At 49.8% G+C, this 20,324-nt stretch overlaps 1 protein-coding gene across 1 annotated transcript in view; it reads right to left on the bottom strand.

The window, feature by feature from the left end:
• The window catches only part of LOC133347984 (uncharacterized), a 36,113-nt gene extending 17,882 nt beyond the window's left edge, over nucleotides 1-18,231 (bottom strand). Inside the window, exons 1-10 of the mRNA XM_061560754.1 lie at nucleotides 18,091-18,231; nucleotides 16,986-17,213; nucleotides 15,292-15,454; nucleotides 13,788-13,937; nucleotides 12,636-12,796; nucleotides 11,526-11,699; nucleotides 10,410-10,551; nucleotides 9,038-9,225; nucleotides 8,227-8,368; nucleotides 7,596-7,783 (exon numbers count right to left, since the gene is read on the bottom strand). Coding sequence (XP_061416738.1) covers nucleotides 7,596-7,783; nucleotides 8,227-8,368; nucleotides 9,038-9,225; nucleotides 10,410-10,551; nucleotides 11,526-11,699; nucleotides 12,636-12,796; nucleotides 13,788-13,937; nucleotides 15,292-15,454; nucleotides 16,986-17,207 — 1,530 coding nt within the window. The 5' untranslated portion in view covers nucleotides 17,208-17,213; nucleotides 18,091-18,231. The remainder of the gene's footprint in view (nucleotides 1-7,595; nucleotides 7,784-8,226; nucleotides 8,369-9,037; nucleotides 9,226-10,409; nucleotides 10,552-11,525; nucleotides 11,700-12,635; nucleotides 12,797-13,787; nucleotides 13,938-15,291; nucleotides 15,455-16,985; nucleotides 17,214-18,090) is intronic.
• Nucleotides 18,232-20,324: the final 2,093 nt, after the last annotated feature.

Here is a 20,324-nt window from a genome sequence, read left to right as displayed (position 1 = left end):
AGAAACATACAAATTGTCTAGAAATCGAGTTTGACAATGTTCCCGAAGACGCTGGGTTTCACTCCACTTGCTACAGGCGTTTCATTGACAAAAAGCGCTTGGATGCGGCCGAGAAACGGGCCACACAGCGTCCTGAAGCAAAAGATCAAGGCCAGTCTGTGCCATCGGGTAGTAACGTTAGTATCGCTGCAGTTGATTGTCCCGCAAAAAAACTTAGGTCCAGGACCGGCCTGCCAGTAGCTTGTGCTGGTCCTGAGCTTTCTGCCTTGTGCATAATTTGTAAGAAAACGGACAAGTACATTACTGTGGGAGGCAAACGCCAGAAGGACCATCTTTCACAGGCAGAAACGTCAGCACGTAGGTAAAAACAAAACACACATACACACGTTTGAACTTGTATTCCCTTATGCTGGGTACCATGGCTAACTTTCAATTACAATTACATAATTTATGTAATGTTTATTTTACAGTCAGAGACAGATTTGCATTGTTTTGCATACAGCTACAGCCAGAACACTCAATATTGTTTAACTCTTAACACAGTTAAATTTCGATTTAAAGCTTTCGTGACTGCAGGGATTCATCTTCTTGGTTCTTTCGGTAAAGTCATCACGTAGAAGAAGGGAAGTAATAAAATAATAAAAATAAAACAATAAAATAATTCTCACGACGTTTCGGCCACAACGCAAGCAGCCGTCCTCAGGTGAAAACCAGGTCTGTCGAGGCGACAGAGTCTGAATGCTCCAAGCTCGTGTGCTGTTTCATTCAGACTCTGTCGCCTCGACAGACCTGGTTTTCACCTGAGGATGGCTGCTTGCGTTGTGGCCGAAACGTCGTGAGAATTATTTTATTGTTTTGTTTTTATTATTTTATTCCCTTATACGTGACTTTACCGAAAGAACCAAGAAGATCTTAACACAGTTTTTTATTAGTTTAATTAGTATTTATTTATTTGCAGGCAATTTTCTGAAAGCTGCTGAGATGAAGGAAGACACTAGCATTCTTGTGCATATTCGAGACAAAGACTGTGTGTCTCTGGAGGTGCAATACCACAAGGCCTGTTATAGACAGTACACCAGGTTCTTGACAAAGTCTAGTGCATCAGTTACTGTGACCTCAGAAGAACAGTGAGTTAGCAATATTTTATATTAATAAATATTAATTAATAATTCCCTCACATTTTCACATTTTAAAAGTAGGAGGTTGGCCCGTGATTTCCCCCAGCTGGTGTTTCACTACCCCAAGAAGCGCAACATAAGTGAGATGGTTTTCGTTGAGACATTGTCTGCAGATAAGCTGATAGGCTACCTCATCCATCAGGTACAGAAACAACAGAGTCAACTGAGGTAACTAGCGAAAGTAACTGTGAAAACAGGGCTAGTGCAAAAGCTGGTCCACAAAGACCAAGTTCAATGGCCTCCATCAATACTGCAGAGGACACGAGGACACTTTACAGTGCGGCATTAATATTAAAGATGCTTCTGTGTGACTCTCCCAGTATGAAATGCCCGTGGCTACCCACATCAGATGATTTAAATGTGAGCGAGGCAACATCTGTCGTTCCAATTGAACTGTACAATCTGATTTCCTGGATTATTGATGCAACTGAGGAACCAACACTGGCCCATTATGTTGATATTCCAGATGATTTGAACCTAAAAGTGATATCTATCTGTCAAGACATTGTGTATCTTGCATCTAAGGGTCGGAGGCAGACCCCTAAATCATTGTGTCTTGGTCTAACGGTTCGCCATTTAACAGGTTCATCACAAATTGTGTCACTTCTAAATAGACTAGGACATTGTGCAGCATGGGACACAGTTGTCAGTCTAGATACTAGCCTTGCCCAACTTCAACTAGCAGAGGGCAGAGACAAAATACCAAAGGGATTCTCAAAGAAGGTTCCTACAGTACTTGTGTGGGACAATATTGACTTTGGGGAGGAGACACTGTCAGGTCATAGAACTACCCACCACACAAATGGGATTATGCTGCAAAGTTCTGTAGTTGAACCTGTGTCAACAACAAACAGACAACCACTACAGAAGGGAAAACCCTCATTGAAAGTACCCCCTAGCATCCCTGTCGAATAGTACCATCAGTCTAATAGACAAGGACCACAGAACTTGTTTCATCAGGAAAGTGTTCCATTACAGGCGGACACATACAAATTGAACACGGTGTCTGCTGTACAAACTGAACTGGCATATGTTTTTGTAAAGTCCATAGATGCTGAAAGATGCACAATACCAAGCTGGACAGGTTTACATACATTAATTCAAGGTGATGGCACTCTGCAAAAGTCAGCACTGTATTATCTTCCAGTCATTAAGGCTTCACCGACAGAGATGTCAACAGTAAACACAATTCTGAAGCGAAGTGTCCAAATTCATAATCAGCTAGAACTGGACCATATAGTGTTAGTTTTTGACGAAGCTATATATGCCAAAGCTCAGCAAATCTGCTAGAAAGATGATGACTTTACTCAGCGTAAAGCGATTAGACTCGGTGAGTTTCACACATGCATATCCTACCTGAGCATTCTAGGAAAAAAGGTTTGGAGATGCAGGACTGCAAGACATACTCATTGAGTCCAAAGTTGTTGCCCCAGGATCCATCAATGGAGTGATCAGTGGAGCTATTCTCTTTGATGGCATGGCAGTCATTCAAGCCATTCGGTCAATACCAAGTACCTTTGGAGAGCTTGCAGAGACCATACTGCAGTACATAGTCAAACTTGCTCTGAAACAAACTGTACACGGATAGACTTTGTGATTGACCAGTATCCAAAAATGAGTATTAAAAACCTAGAACGGTCACGTAGAGCTGGTGGTGTTACACAACTGGTGAAAGGTTATGGACGGGATCATAAGACATCAACACAATGGAAAAAGTTTATATCAGATGGAACAAACAAAGAAGCACTGACAGAATTCCTCTATGTTGTGTGGCGAGAGGCTGATCTTACCACTGTGGGAAAGGACTTAAGCTTGTACATAACACATGGAGACCTGTGTCACTGCGTGACTGTAATGGAGGATTTACATACTCTCAGTGCTGTTGAAGATCTGACATGTGATCATGAGGAATGTGACACCAGGGTGTTTTTACATGCACAACATGCTGCACAGGAATATCAAACTGTAGTCATCAAGAGCCCTGATACTGATGTGGCAGTGATTGCTTTAAGTCTGCAGCCAGATTTACCATGTAGGTTGTATTTTTTCACGGGGGTTGGCAACAAAACAAGGCTCATTGACTTAGCTAAGGTGTCGTCAGCTCTTGGCACAAGTGTCTGTTTGGCACTTATTGGGATCCATACCTTCTCAGGTTGTGACTCTACAAGTGCCTTTTATGGCAAAGGCAAAATAAAGGCATTTTCTGTTGCTTGTGAGAAAGAGGAATATCTGACTGCTTTTACAAATCTGGGCAGCAGTTTTAACCTAGACCAGTCTACCTTTGAGCTACTTTGCACATATGTGTGCCACCTATATGGCCAGTCATCTGCCGAAAATGTGAACGATGCAAGAATCAAAGCATTCTGTATGGCATCGTCAGCTTTTCCAGAACTATCCATGCCCCTTACAAGTGACGCCCTGTACCAACACTGCAAAAGGGCAAACTACCAAGCAGCCATAATGAGACATTCTCTGAAAATGTATAATGTGTGCCCCTTCACCCGTTGGCAATGGATGGCACCTCGAGGATGGTGAGTTAACAGTGACCTGGATGACTAGAAATCCTGCCCCTGAAAGTGTGTTGCAGGCAGTCCACTGCAGTTGCAAGCATAGCAAATGTGAGACTGGAAGATGTTCCTGTATATCTGCAAGACTGTCTTGTACTGATTTATGTCGGTGCCAAAATTGTGCAAATGTTTCACAGGAAACAGAAGACCTACATGGGATAATGGCTCTGATAGTGATAGGGATGATTACGATGAGTAAATATGCACTGTGTTATAATTTAGGGTGATTTTGAGCTGTAAAGAATCTGTGGTAGAATTGTAATTTTTTTTGGCAGCATTCCAAAACAAGGGGACAGTGTAGCATTTCGAGTCATTTCAGCCAACTTGGGCCAAAGTGTGCTTATATTTGTATCTTTATGTGATTACACAGTACCTACTGAAAATTTTGATGTACAAAACATCACAGTTTTGCTAAATTTTAAATGTTTATGTTTAATTTAGCTTAGTGCCAATCCGTGAAGTTGAAGCATATTGTCTACAAATTTGCCATCTTTCATGGTCTACATTCACACTTGAGTATATAATGCACCAAAACCTGTCTCAAGTGTTTAGGTACATGTATAAGTGTCAGTTTGAGAGATATTTGGTGTTGCTAAAATGTATATAAATAAAGTTACAAACAAAACCAGCAGCATAAGATTTTTGTTTTTTCCAATTCACAATTATATACATTTATGGATTTTGAAAAAAAACTGCAGGGTATTTTGCGGAGAACTTTTAACATAAAGTCGAAAATGGTTTTGTCTATGAAAAAATTCATTTAAAAAGTAGTTCCCAGGTGTGGGAACGAAAATCATTTTCTAGCCACTTTTTCCTTGTTCACCTTACGGCCTATGTTGCTCAATGATCGCAAAACAACGCACGTGGCACGCGCGTGGCATGTCAGGGGCCGTCCATAAATGACGTCACGCACCTGGGGGGGGGGGGGTCAGACACAGGGGCGGTTTCTTCATTAGGGCGATTGGGCGACGCACCACCAATCTCAGCCGTTACTGTGCCTCTGGATATAGTCCAATCAGCGTCATGTCACGTTCTGTGGAGTACCGCCTCTTTTTGGGCGATTTCACTCTGGCTGAGAATCGCCCAGAGTGTTCCCATAGACTTACATTCAAAGATGTTTTTTTTCGAACGGCGGGCGCTCCAATGCATTCTCTATGGCTTCCGGGAGGGCTCGCACTAACGTGCTTACGTCATCATACGTAAGCACGTTTCAGTCAACAATATTATTTGTCGCCACCTAGTGGAATCTTTAATAAAAAGAAACTGAGTGGATTGTAATAATAGTGAGATAGAAACAAACAAGATGTATTGTAAGAGTCACTTTATTTTTCATTAATATTAAAGAAGTGAAGTTGCCTTTACATGCTTAAGCTGTTAATTTATCCATTGCATGGGTGGACCTTATCCTTATCAATCATCCAGACATTTGCCCCCCCCTGAGAGATTTTGCAGGAGCCGCCACTGGTCAGACATTTGTGACGATGTGTGACGAGGGGGGGGGGGATGAGAAATGTGACGTCACATCAAAATGCGCAACTTTAAATATATACAACACGTTCTACTTAATTAAATAGACGTTTTAATAAATGTTTTCTCCTACAACATCAGAGTGCAGCGCCACATTAAATACGCACTAAAATGACAATAGTTTAAAGCGATTTGAAGCATGTTTTATTTTGGGGGGGGGGGGGGGCAGAGCTTTGTGACGTCATATTTGAGGGGGGGGGGTCTGACTTTTTGTGACGCCGTGTGACGAAGGGGGGGGGGGGTCAAAAATCGTCAAAAATCGCGTGACGTCATTTATGGACGGCCCCTGACGTGGCACGCGCGTGGCATGCCACGTGGCCCTGCCCAGCACTGAACGCGTCACACACCCAGGGCCTCGTCGTCTGAGCTGGTTCCGTCCAGACGGGGCTCGGGGTGGAGGCCGGGCAAAGGAGTGGGTTGTTCCATGGGTCAGGTCGCTCCGCTCACTCACTGTCACCGCTCACTCATCACACTGCTCACTGTTGTCACTGCTCACGCTCCCTCGAGGACCATTCTCGCAGTTGCATCACCACCATCATTTGGCATTGGATGTTTTCTCATTGTTACAGAGTCAAAGCATCGTTTAAGGACCCCGTTCTTATGGTCTCATCACGACCACACGTGGGCTTGAGACCGTCCCCTTTATACGACAGCCGACAAGCCTTTCGAGGGTCATTGTGTCATCACTATATCTTTATCAATTCCCTTTGCTACAAAGCATCCTGCAAGGACCACTCTCACGGTTTCATCATCGTCACCATCTGCTGGCACCCGGCCCTTCCTCTTGCTTCTTCGTCTTCTTGGTTGCTTCAAATGTAACCAAACGGCGGTGGAACACATTGTCTTGCGGAGGGAGCTGGTAGGAACGTTGGGTTGCTCGGTCAATGGCCAGAGTCAACAGCGGCGTGGTGTATTCCGCAAATATGCCCGACTGTGAGGGCGGGCACAAGCCGGCGTGAGTAGGTTAAACGTTGAGTTTTATAAGGGCACCACGGGGTGACCAGCCCCTCCCCACCCAGCCCCACCCCTCCCCCAGCCCCACCACCCCCACCCAGCCCCTCCCCACCCTCCCACCCTCCCCACCCAGCCCCTCCCCACCCTCCCCACTCAGCCCCTCCCCACCCTCCCCTTCCCACCCAGCCCCTCCCCACCCTCCCCTACCCACCCAGCCCGTCCCCACCCACCCAGCCCCTCCCTCCCCACCCAGTCCCTCTCTGCAGGACGGACGGACACAATAATCAATCCCCTGTGGGCTGGTGTAACCAGGAGGTTCCTACCAGTATAATAGAGGCACGTGCTCAAAGCGCCATAGTTGGATATTCCCGTATCGATGCAGGTAGCAAGCATCATCTCAGTTTGGGCTGAGAAATTGTCATTTTATTTTAGGGACGATATGAGCGGTCAAAAAAGAGCTGGAAAAAAACTTGGTAAAAATAAAGTTTGTGATTCACCAAAGTACTACTGAAATGTACAAAAAAATTCACTGCAATACAATTAGACAAACTGCAATAACGTGTTTTAGTCTATATTCACACGACGTAGACGTGGTTGAAGTTGGAATTTGACAACATTTAAACAGCTCTCAGAGGATTGACTTGCCTCTGCTGAGATCCTGGGTTTGAATCTGGCTTTGAGCCACCCGTGATTAAACAGGTGAGTACGCAAGTTAATGGCGATTAATTTTTCTCAGCCCATTCACAACTTTACTGCACCGACAAACAAAAACAACATTTTAATATAAGTTTATTTTTCCACAAAATTGCAGCTTTGGGAATTACAAAAAATCGAGTTGACTCTTCATGCGACGAACATCCCTATAACAGAAGGGCGAGTGTAAAAGAGCACTCCAGTGTATGGATTAGGTTACTTGATGGGAACTCAGAAGTATTTCTCTCTTATCTCCTACCACGGGCAGTGCTCTCTAACATGGGGTGATACACTTCTCTGCAATGGTTCTCAGTGGATAATTCATATCATGAAACTAGATTCACAGCACAAGTGGAATAACGTTGGGGGGGGGAAAGAACCGTATTTGAATTTAAGAAACACACAAAACAATAACCACTTTCAAGGAACTCAACATTACTTGAATAATGCATTCCGTAAAATAAACTTGGGGCTGTGTGAGGCTTGGGAATAGTACAATTTATTTATTTTTCACTCTCACCATATACAATCGTCTGTTATATCCATTAATATTAACGTGATGGCGCTTTGGGTGGTGGATTCATGCCAGAAAGGAGCCCCTGACCCGGACGTGTTTAAGCAAAAAAAAAGGTGAAATCGACTTTGACTTCATGGGGAATTCGGAGCCCACAGCTCACTTGGCCGTGTTGCGAGGGCGGATGCCCAGCTTGTAGAACACCGGGGCACGGCTGAGACCCTCGGCAGCTACAAAGTTGGGCCGAGAAGTTGCGTCGGGCCAATGGAACTTGAAGCGCTGCAGCAGAGACGTGAAGAACAGGAAGAGCTCCATTCTGGCCAGGTTCTCTCCCAGGCACACACGGGGACCTGGGGGTGGGTGGGGGGAATGAGGATTTGCGTTCTTCTTTCGTATGACAGGACGGAAAAGCGATTAGAGTATTTATAGAACGCTTGCTTGGATGCCTGAGCAAATCACGCCGACTTACATCACGTCCGACCGATCGCAAAGCGCGCCAATGCTCTGCAGCCTAGCCAAGGAAATCCCCTGCGGCAGCTGTCACCGGGGCTGTCCCGAGGGTGGGTGGGGGGGGAGTAGAATGCTCACGTGAGCCTCCCCTTGTTCAATCGTGTGACAAAAACACGGGCCCATCGCGGGGTCCTCTTTTGTGCGAGCCCCGGGGGAAAATGACCTCCCTTGGCCCACCCCGCATCTGGGCGGCCCTTGGCTAACCCGGTGCAGTGCAAAGGTGTTCGGAGCGCCGGCTTGGCAGTCGGTGGCGGTGTTACGAGTCGGGGGCATTGCCACGTACCAGCAGAGAAGGGCAGGAAGGCGTCAGGCTTGACAAACTGGCCCGTTTTATCCAGGAAGTGGTCGGGGTTAAATTCGTCCGGCGTTTTCCACTGAGTCTCGTCGTGCAGAACCGACGTCAGGTTAAGTAACACCTTTGTTCCCTGCAGACAAATGAAAGTTGTTAACCTACGTAAGTATGTAAACATAACATCGTGTCTATTTAGTTGTATTTTTAATGCTTGTTTACCAAGGAATGCCCGAGTTTGATGGCTTTTTCAGTAAGCTCCTGCCAAATTTTCACAGCAGAGGGACGATTCTTGCGATAAACCTCCCAATTGAGTAATTTTGTGGGTGTCATTGCAAAGAGAGACGTCAAAGTCTTAAAAGTAATTTCAAATCTTGACTTAAAGCTTTCGTGACTGCAGTAATTCATACCCTTTGGGTCTTTCAGTAAAGTCACGGAGATAGAAAAAAGAAAAAAAATCACGACGTTTCGATCGCAACACAAGCAATCATCTTCAGGTGAAAAAATACAGCAGGCGACCTGCTGGGGCAGGAGAAATATAGTGGGAGAGCTGCTGCGACAAGAGGTTATATAATAGGTTTGAGATGGGTGCAACCCAAGGGTAAGTGGGCGGGGCTAGAGATGTAATTTGCATGTAAATGTAAGATCGCAATGTGGCAGAAGCAGTTAGATATTTTTTTTAAAAATCATATAGATTTCGATAACGTGTAAATTTCCTTTACATTAGCGTGAAAAGCAACGTCACTTTTACAGGCACGCAAAATAAAAAAAACCCACACAGGTGTCTAAATCTACGCAAGTTAACCTTGGGAATATCGTATCCTCGAAACTTGACGTCGGTGGTGGTAGAATGCAAGACGCCCAGCGGGGCAACGTTGGCCATCCTCTGGGTTTCGTGGATCACAGCGTCGGTGTACGGGAGGTTTGCTCGGTCCGTCGTGTTTGGCGAGCGATCGCCGCCAATCACCTCGTCGATCTCTCTCTGACAGCGCTCTGCAACGATCAGCGTGGTAAGCTACGTATGGTGTGAAAGAAGGTCAACATACATGCATACCAAAGAGCCCCCGTGTACGCTTAACAGCCGTTGCGGCAAGTGCTGTTAGCGAGCAGCACCTATGAAGTCCGGCATGGCACACGAGAGCGTGGGTGGCCAGCACCACCCCAGGCCGCCTTTATCTCCCCACTGGCGATGTTTACTACACACCTCACCAGGTACTTATTTGAGGCTGAGTCGACCTAGGGGAGGCCCAGGACCGGTTCAGATAACCGTCGCCGGTGTTGGTCGTGAGCGGGAATCGAATTCGTGTCGCCGGGTTCGTAAGCGCAGCGCGCCGACCGCTGCGCCACCGCTCCTCACAGCGCTCTGCAGTGCAGGTGCGGGGAGCAACGGGCCAAACCTCATCCTAAAACCAAGAGCCAGCCGCCACTCGCAGCAAGGTCACCTGTCAGGGGGGTAAAACTGCAGCCCTCGGAACTGATTTCTCACACCACTCATGGCCAAAAGGGTCCCTCCCCCAACTCCAGGCACCTATAGAAAACGCCTCCTCCTAAGGAGGGCAGTTAGGCCTATTCGTCCGTGGTGGCCAGATGTCTTAGAAGAGATGGGAGTACCCACACTGCACCCCACCACCACACAAGACCTACCAGCCGATCGACCAACTGTGGGTGCACACCGGTGATGCTGCTGGGTGGACAGGGGGGAGGGGAGCAGGGGGATTTAAGAAAGGCGCAACGTTGTCTCAGCTGCCGCACGGTCGGATCGAATTGGCGACCTCTGGATCGCAAGTCTGGCGCGATGACCATTATTGAGTTAAACCGTTAGAGCCAAAACACGAGGCGTGGAAACAAAGTTCGTGTTTCGCTGTTCAAAGAAGCACGTGGTGTTACTCGTATGTGTTACTGGCCCTCAGACAATGATGGAAATTCCACATTCCCATGGTAGGGACCATGGAACAATCAAAGTTGGCTTCCCACAAAGTGATACTCATTTTGATCGACCCCCAAAGAGTTGAGTTGACTCCCAACTAAGATTTGAACCGAACGGCCAGTCAACGGCTCTTACCGTAGCACCACCGAGATTCCATTATAACAGAACACACACATTTAAATCCAAATCGTTGTTGTTGTTGCTGGAGGCATATTCACAACTGACGTCAGACGCTTTCACAAAACCGTACCCTGGATGTGGGGATAGGCCATCATGTAGAGCAAGGCCCATCTCAGGGTGGTCGAGCTGGTCTCGGTGCCAGCTATGAACAGGTCTCCGACCACGTTGAGCAGATTTCCATCGGAGAAGGTGGACCCCGGGTCCTGGCTCTCCTGCACGGCGCGCACAACGCAGCATCCTCGTTTTACGTTTTTCGTGATTTAAGAACCCAAATAACGTGAAACAAACCCGGAGGGATAGACCCTCGAAATTAGGGACCGACCGGGGGTGTGTCCGGGCTCGCCGCCCTACCCGTCGTCGGCGTAATGATCGGGAGCAGGGGTGGTTATGGGGAGGGACATCCTCGCAATACTCTTAGGGGCATTCCTACATGGGGGCTATACCTAATAAATAAACTTGAAAACTTGAGACATTTAGCTAAGACCCTGGCCCCCAATTGCCATTTACTGTAGCTACAGGCCCAATTTTGGACACCTTCTACTTGAGCGGGGGGGAGGGGCTTCTGACATTGGTGAGCGTGTGGTCGTAGTGGGCGGAGCTTGTGGTGGTGGACGGGGCTTGTGGTGGGCGGGGCTTGTGGTGGACGGGGCTTGTGGTGACGGGCGGGGCTTGTGGAGATGGGCGGAGCTTGTGGTGATGGGCGGGGCTTGTGGTGACGGGCGGGGCTTGTGGTGATGGGCGGGGCTTGTGGTGATGGGCGGGGCTTGTGGTGATGGGCGGGGCTTGTGGCTGTAGTGGGATGACTCTATCTGGCCTTTAACATTGAACAATCTATTTGGTGATACACCATCGGCAGTGGTACACAAATTATAATCATAACAAAATAATAAAACCTCAAAATAGGACGGGATGTGCTATGAAGAAGGGCTACTGCCCGAAACGTCTATAGTAATCGGGGGCATCCTTATTCTGGGCGGGGTTTCTCCGAATTGTGTGGGCCTTGTCGGAGTGAGGCGATCTTCTCTCTGGAGCGGGCGAGAGATGCCAGTTCAGTTTGCGCCGAGGACTGCTTCTAGCGCATTGTGACACCGTGCCCTCGTTGTGTTACAAAAAATAAAATAAAAACTTATAATGAATATACACAAATAATTAAAAAGACGTAAAAAAAAACTGTGGAAAGTCTCGCCTTCTCCATCTCGTCCAAGTAGGCGTCGATCAGGTCCCGCGGTCGGCCGGCCTCGCGTGTTTGCCGGTGCTCACGGATGCGCTCCTGAAAGAACAGCTTCACTTTGTCCGCGTTCTGGAAGATAATCTGGTGAGGGCCGGGCCAGTCTTCCAGCCATGGCATGAATATGCATATCTGCGGAGAGGCATGAGAAATTAGACCATCCAAAAACGTGCGTTTACATTGCGCCCATAACGTTACAAACATCCCCGACGTTACGAACATCCCACTGACGGCAGTTGTTCCAGTGCCGGCACAAGGTGAACATGGCACAAGGGGCTACTGGTCTGCCAGTCGGCGGGCGATGCTGCCAATTGTTTTTTTACCTTTAATTGATGTGCGGTACATTTTTCTCATTTGGACGGTGACGCCCGGCACACGTGGCCAACTTCTCTCTTCTGAGATAGCGTCACGGGATCTTTAACGTCCACCGTAACGCAGAGGGCGCACGTTTTTTGGCGGCTACGCGCCTGCAGTATTTACTGGGGCGGCCAGGGCTTTGAGCCGCAAAGAAGCGGCAAACGCGATAACGCTCGGCCACGTCGCAAGCCTCGGGGCTGAGTCGTCTGAACTGACGGCACAGATTACACGCCGTGATCAAAGTGTCGTCGTTGCCGCCCAACCGGCTTGAGCGTGTTCTCGCCGAATAAAAGCATCTTGCGTGCATTCGCCTTCAAGCACAGCCCACGTGGCACGATGTTCAACGTTTAGCTCCACATGCTGGGATCTTCTTCAGTGAAGTCAGTTCCTGAAGTGGACATTCAGTTCCTGAAGAAGCTCCCAACACGTGGAGTGAAACGCCTGACACAATGCCTACTAACAAACCTTCATTCGTCGTGCGTGCAATGTGAGTACAACTAAAAAAAACGCAGCGTCACCGCTTCACCTAACCGTGTCTCGACTCGTTCGTCGCGTTTGACGTCGGCTGCACGCCAACATCACGGCTCGGGTTGTGCAGTGGAAAAAGCAACCCGGCACCTCTCAGAGCAGCACCGGGCCGGCCCGGCACGACAAACACTTCAAATAAAAGTCTTATAAGCGAACGCTCGTTGAAGATTCAACTCCGCTTGCCTTCCCTCTCCAGCCGCCTTCGATCCTGAAGTTATCGGCGAAGAGTTGCAGAAAGTCGCGGAAGCGCTTGTCGTCGTAGTCAAAGCGGTTCCCAAACACGATTGAGCAGATGATGTTTGACACGGCATTGTTGATGCTGAAGTGGGGGTCGAAGGCATCAGCTGCAACCAGACACGACGGATAACATTTGCCAACAGCGATTTCCACTACGCTACTGCAGTGATCTAATGTGCGCGTGTATGTTCAACTTCTTGCGCACCGTACGTAGCCAACCGTGCTAATCGGAGTTGCGTGGGAAGGACAACAAACTAAACACAACAAGCAGTTAGAAAGAAATTAGTTTTCAATTAAGAGTGAATAGCCCAGTGGCTTCTGTAAGCACTGCGCGGTGCGGTGACCGCCGCCTTTGTTCGATGGTCAGCCAAAATACGCTGCTGCGAGGATGACCGGAGTTCGCTTGATTGTTTTGACGAGATCAGCAAGGCATTGTGGTTCATTTGTGGCAAGCACACTGGACTCGCAATCCAGAGATTGCTGGTTCAATTTGATCTCCGCCTCTGCACATCAGGCAGCATGCATACACAACGGTGAGCCAATCAGTAGGTCAAGATCAGAATATTTATTTTACTGGAGGAATCCGATGAGCTATAAAGCTCTTTCCCCCCCCCCCCCCACAGACGTCTAGTTCACATCTGGTTGGGTACAGTAAAACAGCCAACGGAATAAAATGGCGCATTTTTGTGCACGACGCACACTCGGGCGACTTGCCACTTAACTCAACGGCAGCTCGTACGTACGTACGGGCATGTCGAGCTTCTCTCGCACCGTACGTAGCCAAACGTGCCAATCGGAATGCATCGCTTCACGCGAGTGGTATGCGATGGCTATCGTGCTGAGCACTGGGTTGAGGCGGCGCAAGACGGGAGGAAAATTGCGGGAGGTGAGTGCGATGGGCGTGGAAATGCGGAGCTGGGCTGGCATGACTTCGCGGTTCCCCGGTCGGCTGGTGTTTTGTTACGACGGCCCGTGAAGACGAATTAAATCATTATAGTGGGGGGCGCTGGGGATGGGAGGATGCTTTGGGGCTCAACAGAGTGATGCGGCTCGCGTTCCCAAGTGTTGGTGCGCTCGCTCGGTCGCTCGCTCGCTCACCGGACTCCCGGAATGTCTGGACGAGGATGGCCACCTCCTCGTTGATCTTCTCCTCCAGAGACTTCTTGCCGAGACCGAAGTTGCGCAGCGTGGAGAGGGCGAAGCGCCGCTGCTGCTTCCAGCTGTGGCCGTACCCCGCCGTGATGATGCCTGCAGCGAAGCGACCGTTGCAGATTGCACGTTCAAGTCTGGCCGCGCGATGTCGGGTATCTACAGCCGTACCGCTGCTGACCTAGCAAGTCTGGGTTTGCAATTGTTGTTTTTGTTCGCCTCTCAAGTGTATCGTGTTCGAACAACACACACGGGGGGGGGGGGGGGGGGGGAGTGTGGCTATTTTCTTCAGGAGCGGGGACATTTTTAAGAGTTGCCGAATTGCGAACGTGGAAATTCAATCTGTTTATCACATAACCAGCATCTGCCCTCCACGGCCGCCCAGAGGAGCGGGTAGAAGAGGTTTGTGAATGATGGAGTAAGGTGGCGACCCCAAGTGGCCTCTAGGAACCTCTGTACGGCCCTGCTGCCAGTATACTAAACATTCAGAGATGTAAACAATCATCGCTTTATAATAGATTTCATTAATTAATCGTCAGCTATGATCTATCCTCTTCTGGATGAGCACCCCCCACCCGAGCCCTCGCCATCTCTCACGGCCTCGCGTTGCGACGATCTGCCCGGCACGCTCACACGAGCCCATTTCATCGCTCCATCTTTCACGATGGACGTCCTGAACTAAAACTTTTATTTTACCAGGTAAGGCCCACTCATCTATCTAGCTCTTTTTGAGAAGCGACCTGGCCACAAATGATAGCTCAACGAAGTGGCTTATCATCACGTGGAAATTTATAGCAGCCAAATATTCAAAATGTGTGATGTTGGATTCTAAATGTGGAGGGAAAAACTGGAGGACCCTGAGAAAAATCCACACGACCACTGGGAGAGAGACACGCAGACTCCAAATATACAGCAGCAGGCGTCAAGGTCGTGATCAAACCCACGACCTCCTGCATACCTAGTGAGGGATTTAACATCTTGCTACCGCGGCACTTACACAGCAGCGACGATTGCTATACAGGAAGCAACTCCTGACACCATCGAATGGTTTCCAGGACTCAGCGCCAATCTACAATAAGCAGTGGAAAAGTGCCGCTATGCGACGGTATGCCATGCCGGCATTTCCATAAACACCAAATACGTAAACTGGCACTTTTCATAACGGATCCTATTCCTGTGCCACAATGTTTCTGCAGAAGGGAATCGCCAGTGAAGATGGGCTGCAGGACGATTAGGTTTCACGCAATTTTCACTTCAAACCTAATATTGTCCCAAATACTACAACGCATTCGTCAATACCACTGCCTTAAAAAAGAAAAAAAGTATAAATATACTAGGCGATGCTTCAGGTAATGGCCCTACTTCACAGCAACGTAGAGCAAGCACGTGGTGGAGAGGCCGTCGCTCTTCAAATGCCACGTGGACAAAGAGCGGAAGGGGTCGAGCGGCTCACCGAGGCCCTCCGTGATCTTGGAAATCATCGCCATCCAGGGGCGGTCGGCAAACTCCTTGGCGTGGTTCACCAGCGCATCCCTCACGGCATCGAAGCCATTGATGACCACGCACAGCTCGCGGCCCAGCAGCAGGCTGTACACGTCCCCGTAGCGCTTCGAGAGCTGCGTACAGACGTCGAAGGCGAAGCGATTTATGGTTTCTGCTCACGTGAGCATCGAGTCGACAGTCATCGCCTGTTCACAGCCCCGAGTCAGTGGTGGTGAATTCTGCATTCCTATGGCGGGGCGGGGGGGAGTCTGTCCATAGACCAACCGCTGTTGACGTGTCCACAAAATGGTAACTATATTATCGACCCCGGAGGGATGATGGGCTGAATTAAAACCCAACCAGAGTTTGAACTCGCAACCTCTTTAATTACGAGCCGATAGCTGAACCGCTGGACCATCCCACTGGCATACAGATGGGGCAGCACATTCCGATGATGTGGCCAGTTATCGAACAACAGCCACCGGTTAAATTTTGATTTAAAGCTTTCGTAATTGCAGGGATTCATATTCTTGGGTCTTTCGGTATTTCCCTTCTACGTGACTTTACCGAAAGAACCTTGATCACCCTGGGTATATATATGTTGAACTTATTTCGCACCGTACATAGCCAACAGCGCTCATTTGAACGCCTCTTATTTTCTGATAGTTTGGGGCAAGGGGTAATTGCTGTTGTGGATGAATGATTTGTGAGACATTTGGAATATTTTTTTAATCCCAAGGGTTGTGTTTACCATTGTTGCCAGAACATACTAAGCTTTACCTGGATAAGTGCAAAATACATTTTTCAAGTCTCCCTATTGCTAAACTTAGGGGTGATTACATCATAAAATAATTTGAATTTCTAAAGCAATCTTGTACGATTTTCTGGTGGTGATAATTTACGAAATTAATTTTTTCCCCACAATTTCTTTCAAATTCTGCGAGCAGTTATCACGCCATGAGAACTCCCACGGAGCGACGCAATCTGCTTCCACCCCACGGAAGCAGATGTATGTACAGTATATGTAGTTTGAACTTCTTCTGCACCGTACGTAGCCAACTGTGCTCATCGGAGGACAGTTGGCTAAACACAAAAAGCAGCCCCAAAGAAATGAGCTTTCAATCGAGATGATTTAAAAGTGCATAATTACAGCGGCTTCATAAGGGGCCGTCCATAAATGACGTCACGCACCTAGGGGGGTGGGGGTCAGTTTTGTGACGATGTGTGACGAGGGGGGGGGGGGTTGAGAAATGTGACGTCACATCAAAATGCGCAACTTTAAATAAATATAGAATTGTTATAACAACACTAATTGTTATAACAACACTCCTACAACATCAGAGTGCAGCGCCACTTCAAATACGCACTACAATGACAATAGTTTAAAGCGATTTGAAGCATGTTTTATTTTCAAAATAGAAATATGGTTTGGGGGGGGGGGCAGTCTGTCCATAGAGCTTTGTGACGTCATATTTGAGGGGGGGTCTCACTTTTTGTGACGTCGTGTGACGAGGGAGGGGGGGTCAAAAATCGTCCAAAATCGCGTGACGTCATTTATGGACGGCCCCTAATATCGTAAGGAGGAGCGTTCCAGACGGCCGCAGAAGCGCGTCTGAAAGCGCCACGCGATGCGGTGACCGTCACCGAACAACAAGAATTCGCCACCTTGTGCAGGGCCGTGCCGGGCTCCTGCGTGGGCAGGGAGCCCAGGTTGCCCAGCAGGGGCAGCGCCGTGGGGCCGGGCGGGAAGCCGCGTGGCCGCTGGACCTTGCGCCACTCGAGCAGCAGCAGGAAGGTGGCGAGGAAGACGAGGCAGGTGGAGAGCGACGGCGAGATCAGGGTCGAGGAGAGGGCGTCCAGCGCGGAGGAGCCCAGCGACGCCGCCATGGCAGCCTGGCAATGAGGACGAGGGCAGCGGTGAGTGGGTGGGTCAGTAGGTCGGTGGGTGGGTGGGTCAGTGGGTGGGTAGGTGGGTGAGTGGGTGGGTCGGTGGGTGGGTCAGTGGGTGGGTCGGTGGGTAGGTGGGTCGGTGGGTGGGTCAGTGGGTGGGTCAGTAGGTCGGTGGGTGGGTGGGTGAGTGGGTCAGTGGGTAGGTGGGTGGGTCGGTGGGTGGGTGGGTGAGTGGGTGGGTCAGTGAGTCGGTGGGTGGGTGGGTCAGTGGGTGGGTCAGTGGGTGGGTGGGTCACTGAGTGGGTGGGTCAGTGGGTGGGTGGGTCACTGAGTGGGTGGGTGGGTCAGTGGGTGGGTGGGGTGGAGTAAGAGAGGGTGGGTGGGTGAGTGGGTGGGTGTGGTGGAGTAAGAGAGGGTGGGTGGGTCAGTGGGTGGGTGGGGTGGAGTAAGAGAGGGTGGGTGGGTCGGTGGGTGGGGTGGAGTAAGAGAGGGTGGGTGGGTGAGTGGGTGGGTGGGGTGGAGAAAGCGAGGCGATGATTGTTGGAGACGGAGTGCGACGAGCAGCTGATTCAGGAAGAGGTTAGAAGAGGGAGGGAGCGTGTGGCGGAGTTGGAGAGAGGATCAAGATGTGGACCCGTGCCGTGAAATAAAACAACCCTGAACCTCGTGGAGAAAGAAAAGGGCACATAGTCTTCTTTCACGTGCACACATGAACACACTCCAGGGAGCAGGCACATGAACATCCACAGGAACATTCGCGTGAACACGTACGAGCACACACTCTCCACACAAAGCACATGCCGACACACGCTCAACAAATAGTCTGCACACTTCCCCGGATTGAAATACACACTGCACTCACCTGGCCCCCCTCACTCACCTCGCTCCCTGCTTGGTGGAGGAGTCTCGGGCGGGCACGGAACGGAGAGAGAAGTCCGCTGCTGGGGTCGTTCACCTGCAACTGCTGCCGCTGGACTCGGGCACACGCGGCTTGTTGGGGGGTGTTGACACCCGGGCAGGGCTCAGGATCTAAACAACAACAACAACAGCAGCAGCAGCTCTGGGGTGGTGGTGTTGGTGTCACGCAGTTGCATCGCTCTCGACGCGGCGAGAAGACGTCGCAACGTCCGCCCAACGTTTAGAATGTTCTGTGGGGGGAGGCGGGGGGGAGTAAAAAGTGACCGGGTGTTTTTTGTTATTTTTTTACAAATCTGGTTTCGGGTGGTTTCATCTTAAACATTCCGCAGCGAGGTTTGCACGCAACTTGGTTCGCAACGAGCAAAGCGCGTCTCTCATTCTCCCTCCCGTGACTCCGTGTCCCTTCCCTGCACGGAGACGTCTCGCGTCCTGTACCCCACGGCGACTTGACAAATATTTATCTCGACAACATCAGTGAACGACTGACGACACCCCGAGCGGTGACGCTGGCGAGGTAGCAAACGATGAGTGGTAGTCGTGAGCAGGAGAGAGGCTGACAACCAAACTCCCTGAACTCAACACCCCATTTACGAAAACGCAACAACACCCATCAATAGCGCGGCCTTGAGAAGGAGTAAACCCACACAGTATACAGCAGTGGTGAGATGTTAACTACCTCGCCTGGTATGGAGGAGGTCGTGGGTTCCATCACGACCCTGACGCCTGCTGCTGTATATTTGGAGTCTGCGTGTCTCTCTCATCATCATCATCACGGTGGCTATGAGATGTTAACTACCTTGCCTGGTGTGCAGGAGGTCGTGGGTTCCATCACGACCCTGACGTCTGCTGCTTTTACTTTGGTGTTTATTGGTAAGGACTCTAAGTTTACGAATTAAAAACTAAAAAATCTTCACATTTTCTTCCCCTTGCTGTAAACAAATATACTTAAATGTGGCAAATAGGAATTCCAAATTGCGCTTTTGTAAATCTCATCACTTTGCAAAGATTGGGGAAATGCATTGTTACGTGGTATAAAATAAATCAAACGAAGCGTCATAGCGCACGTGCAGCGGAGATGATCGGCACCATCGCGAGCTCTGACTTTCGAGTCTGGGTGGAACTGGCCCACAGTGGTGTGGCTCCGTGTGCCGAGTCGAGAGTTGTTCATTGTTCAGCCGCGGCCGCACGGTCGCATTTCCTCCTCCCTCCTTTCTCGTTTTTCCTGCTTTGAAATTGTTTGTGAGAGAGGCGAGGAGGAGGGTGAAGCGATGAGGTGGTGCGCCATACCAAGGCGCTGTGGGTAGCTGACCCGCTACCACGCACACGGGCCGTCAGGGGACAGCCGAGAGAGAGCGAGGTGTGTGGGGGGTGACCGAGGGTCAACCCCCCTCCCCTCCGTGACCGGGGGTTGACACCCCAGACCCTCCCAGGGGCTGGGGGCTAATGCCCCCCCCCTACCACTTCCTAAGATCCCTTAAGATAAGACCTTCTAGAAGGTTCTAAGGCATCTGAAGATCTGCAGACTGGACCAAGCGACCTCGTGCAGCACGGGTTGTCGCGGAGCAGTCGAGCTCGCTGGGACCCCCTGGGACCCCCTGGGACCCTCCCCGCGGCTCTCGCTAAGCCGGGGTTGAAGCGGGCCAGGGCGAGACCCGTACCCTGCCTGGGTGGGTCGGTCGGTCCAGCCTTCCGCCGTCGCAAGCGTAGCCGGCGTGTAGCGTAGCCCAGCGTACGCAGTAGTATATGCCGAGTTTAAGAGTTGTTATAATAAAACGCGTTGCCTCCGAAGAAGTCTCCGTGTGGTTAGTTCGAGGACACACCAGAGGCACGGCTGCGGTCGGGTTTGGTCCACGCAACAACAAAAAACAACAAGCTGGGCAGGCAGCTCGATTGGCCCAGGCTCTGTTGCAGCATTTTCGCGGATCGGAATTTTTCCCACGGCCGCCCCGATTAATACGGCAAGTGTATTCTAAATATCTGACTGGATTCGACGAGGGATCATCGGTAGTGATATGTGTAGTAGCAGCAGCAGCAGCGACCATACCTGTCTGCCCATACGGTTTACCCGTATTCTTGTACAGTTACAGAGAAATTAAGTTTTCAGGTCCATGCGACGAACAGGCATTTAAATACGGGTTTTGTAGGTTGAACGTTGAGATCTATAAGGGCACGGGGTGACCAATGAGGTCTGAATTG

The sequence above is a fragment of the Lethenteron reissneri genome, chromosome 3 (genome assembly GCF_015708825.2).
Source record: "Lethenteron reissneri isolate LAM-NWPU_2019-01 chromosome 3, ASM1570882v1, whole genome shotgun sequence".
Taxonomy (NCBI): Eukaryota; Metazoa; Chordata; class Hyperoartia; order Petromyzontiformes; family Petromyzontidae; genus Lethenteron; species Lethenteron reissneri.
The sequence above is the reverse complement of the archived record's forward strand: the minus strand, read 5'-3'. Positions and strand labels throughout refer to the sequence as shown.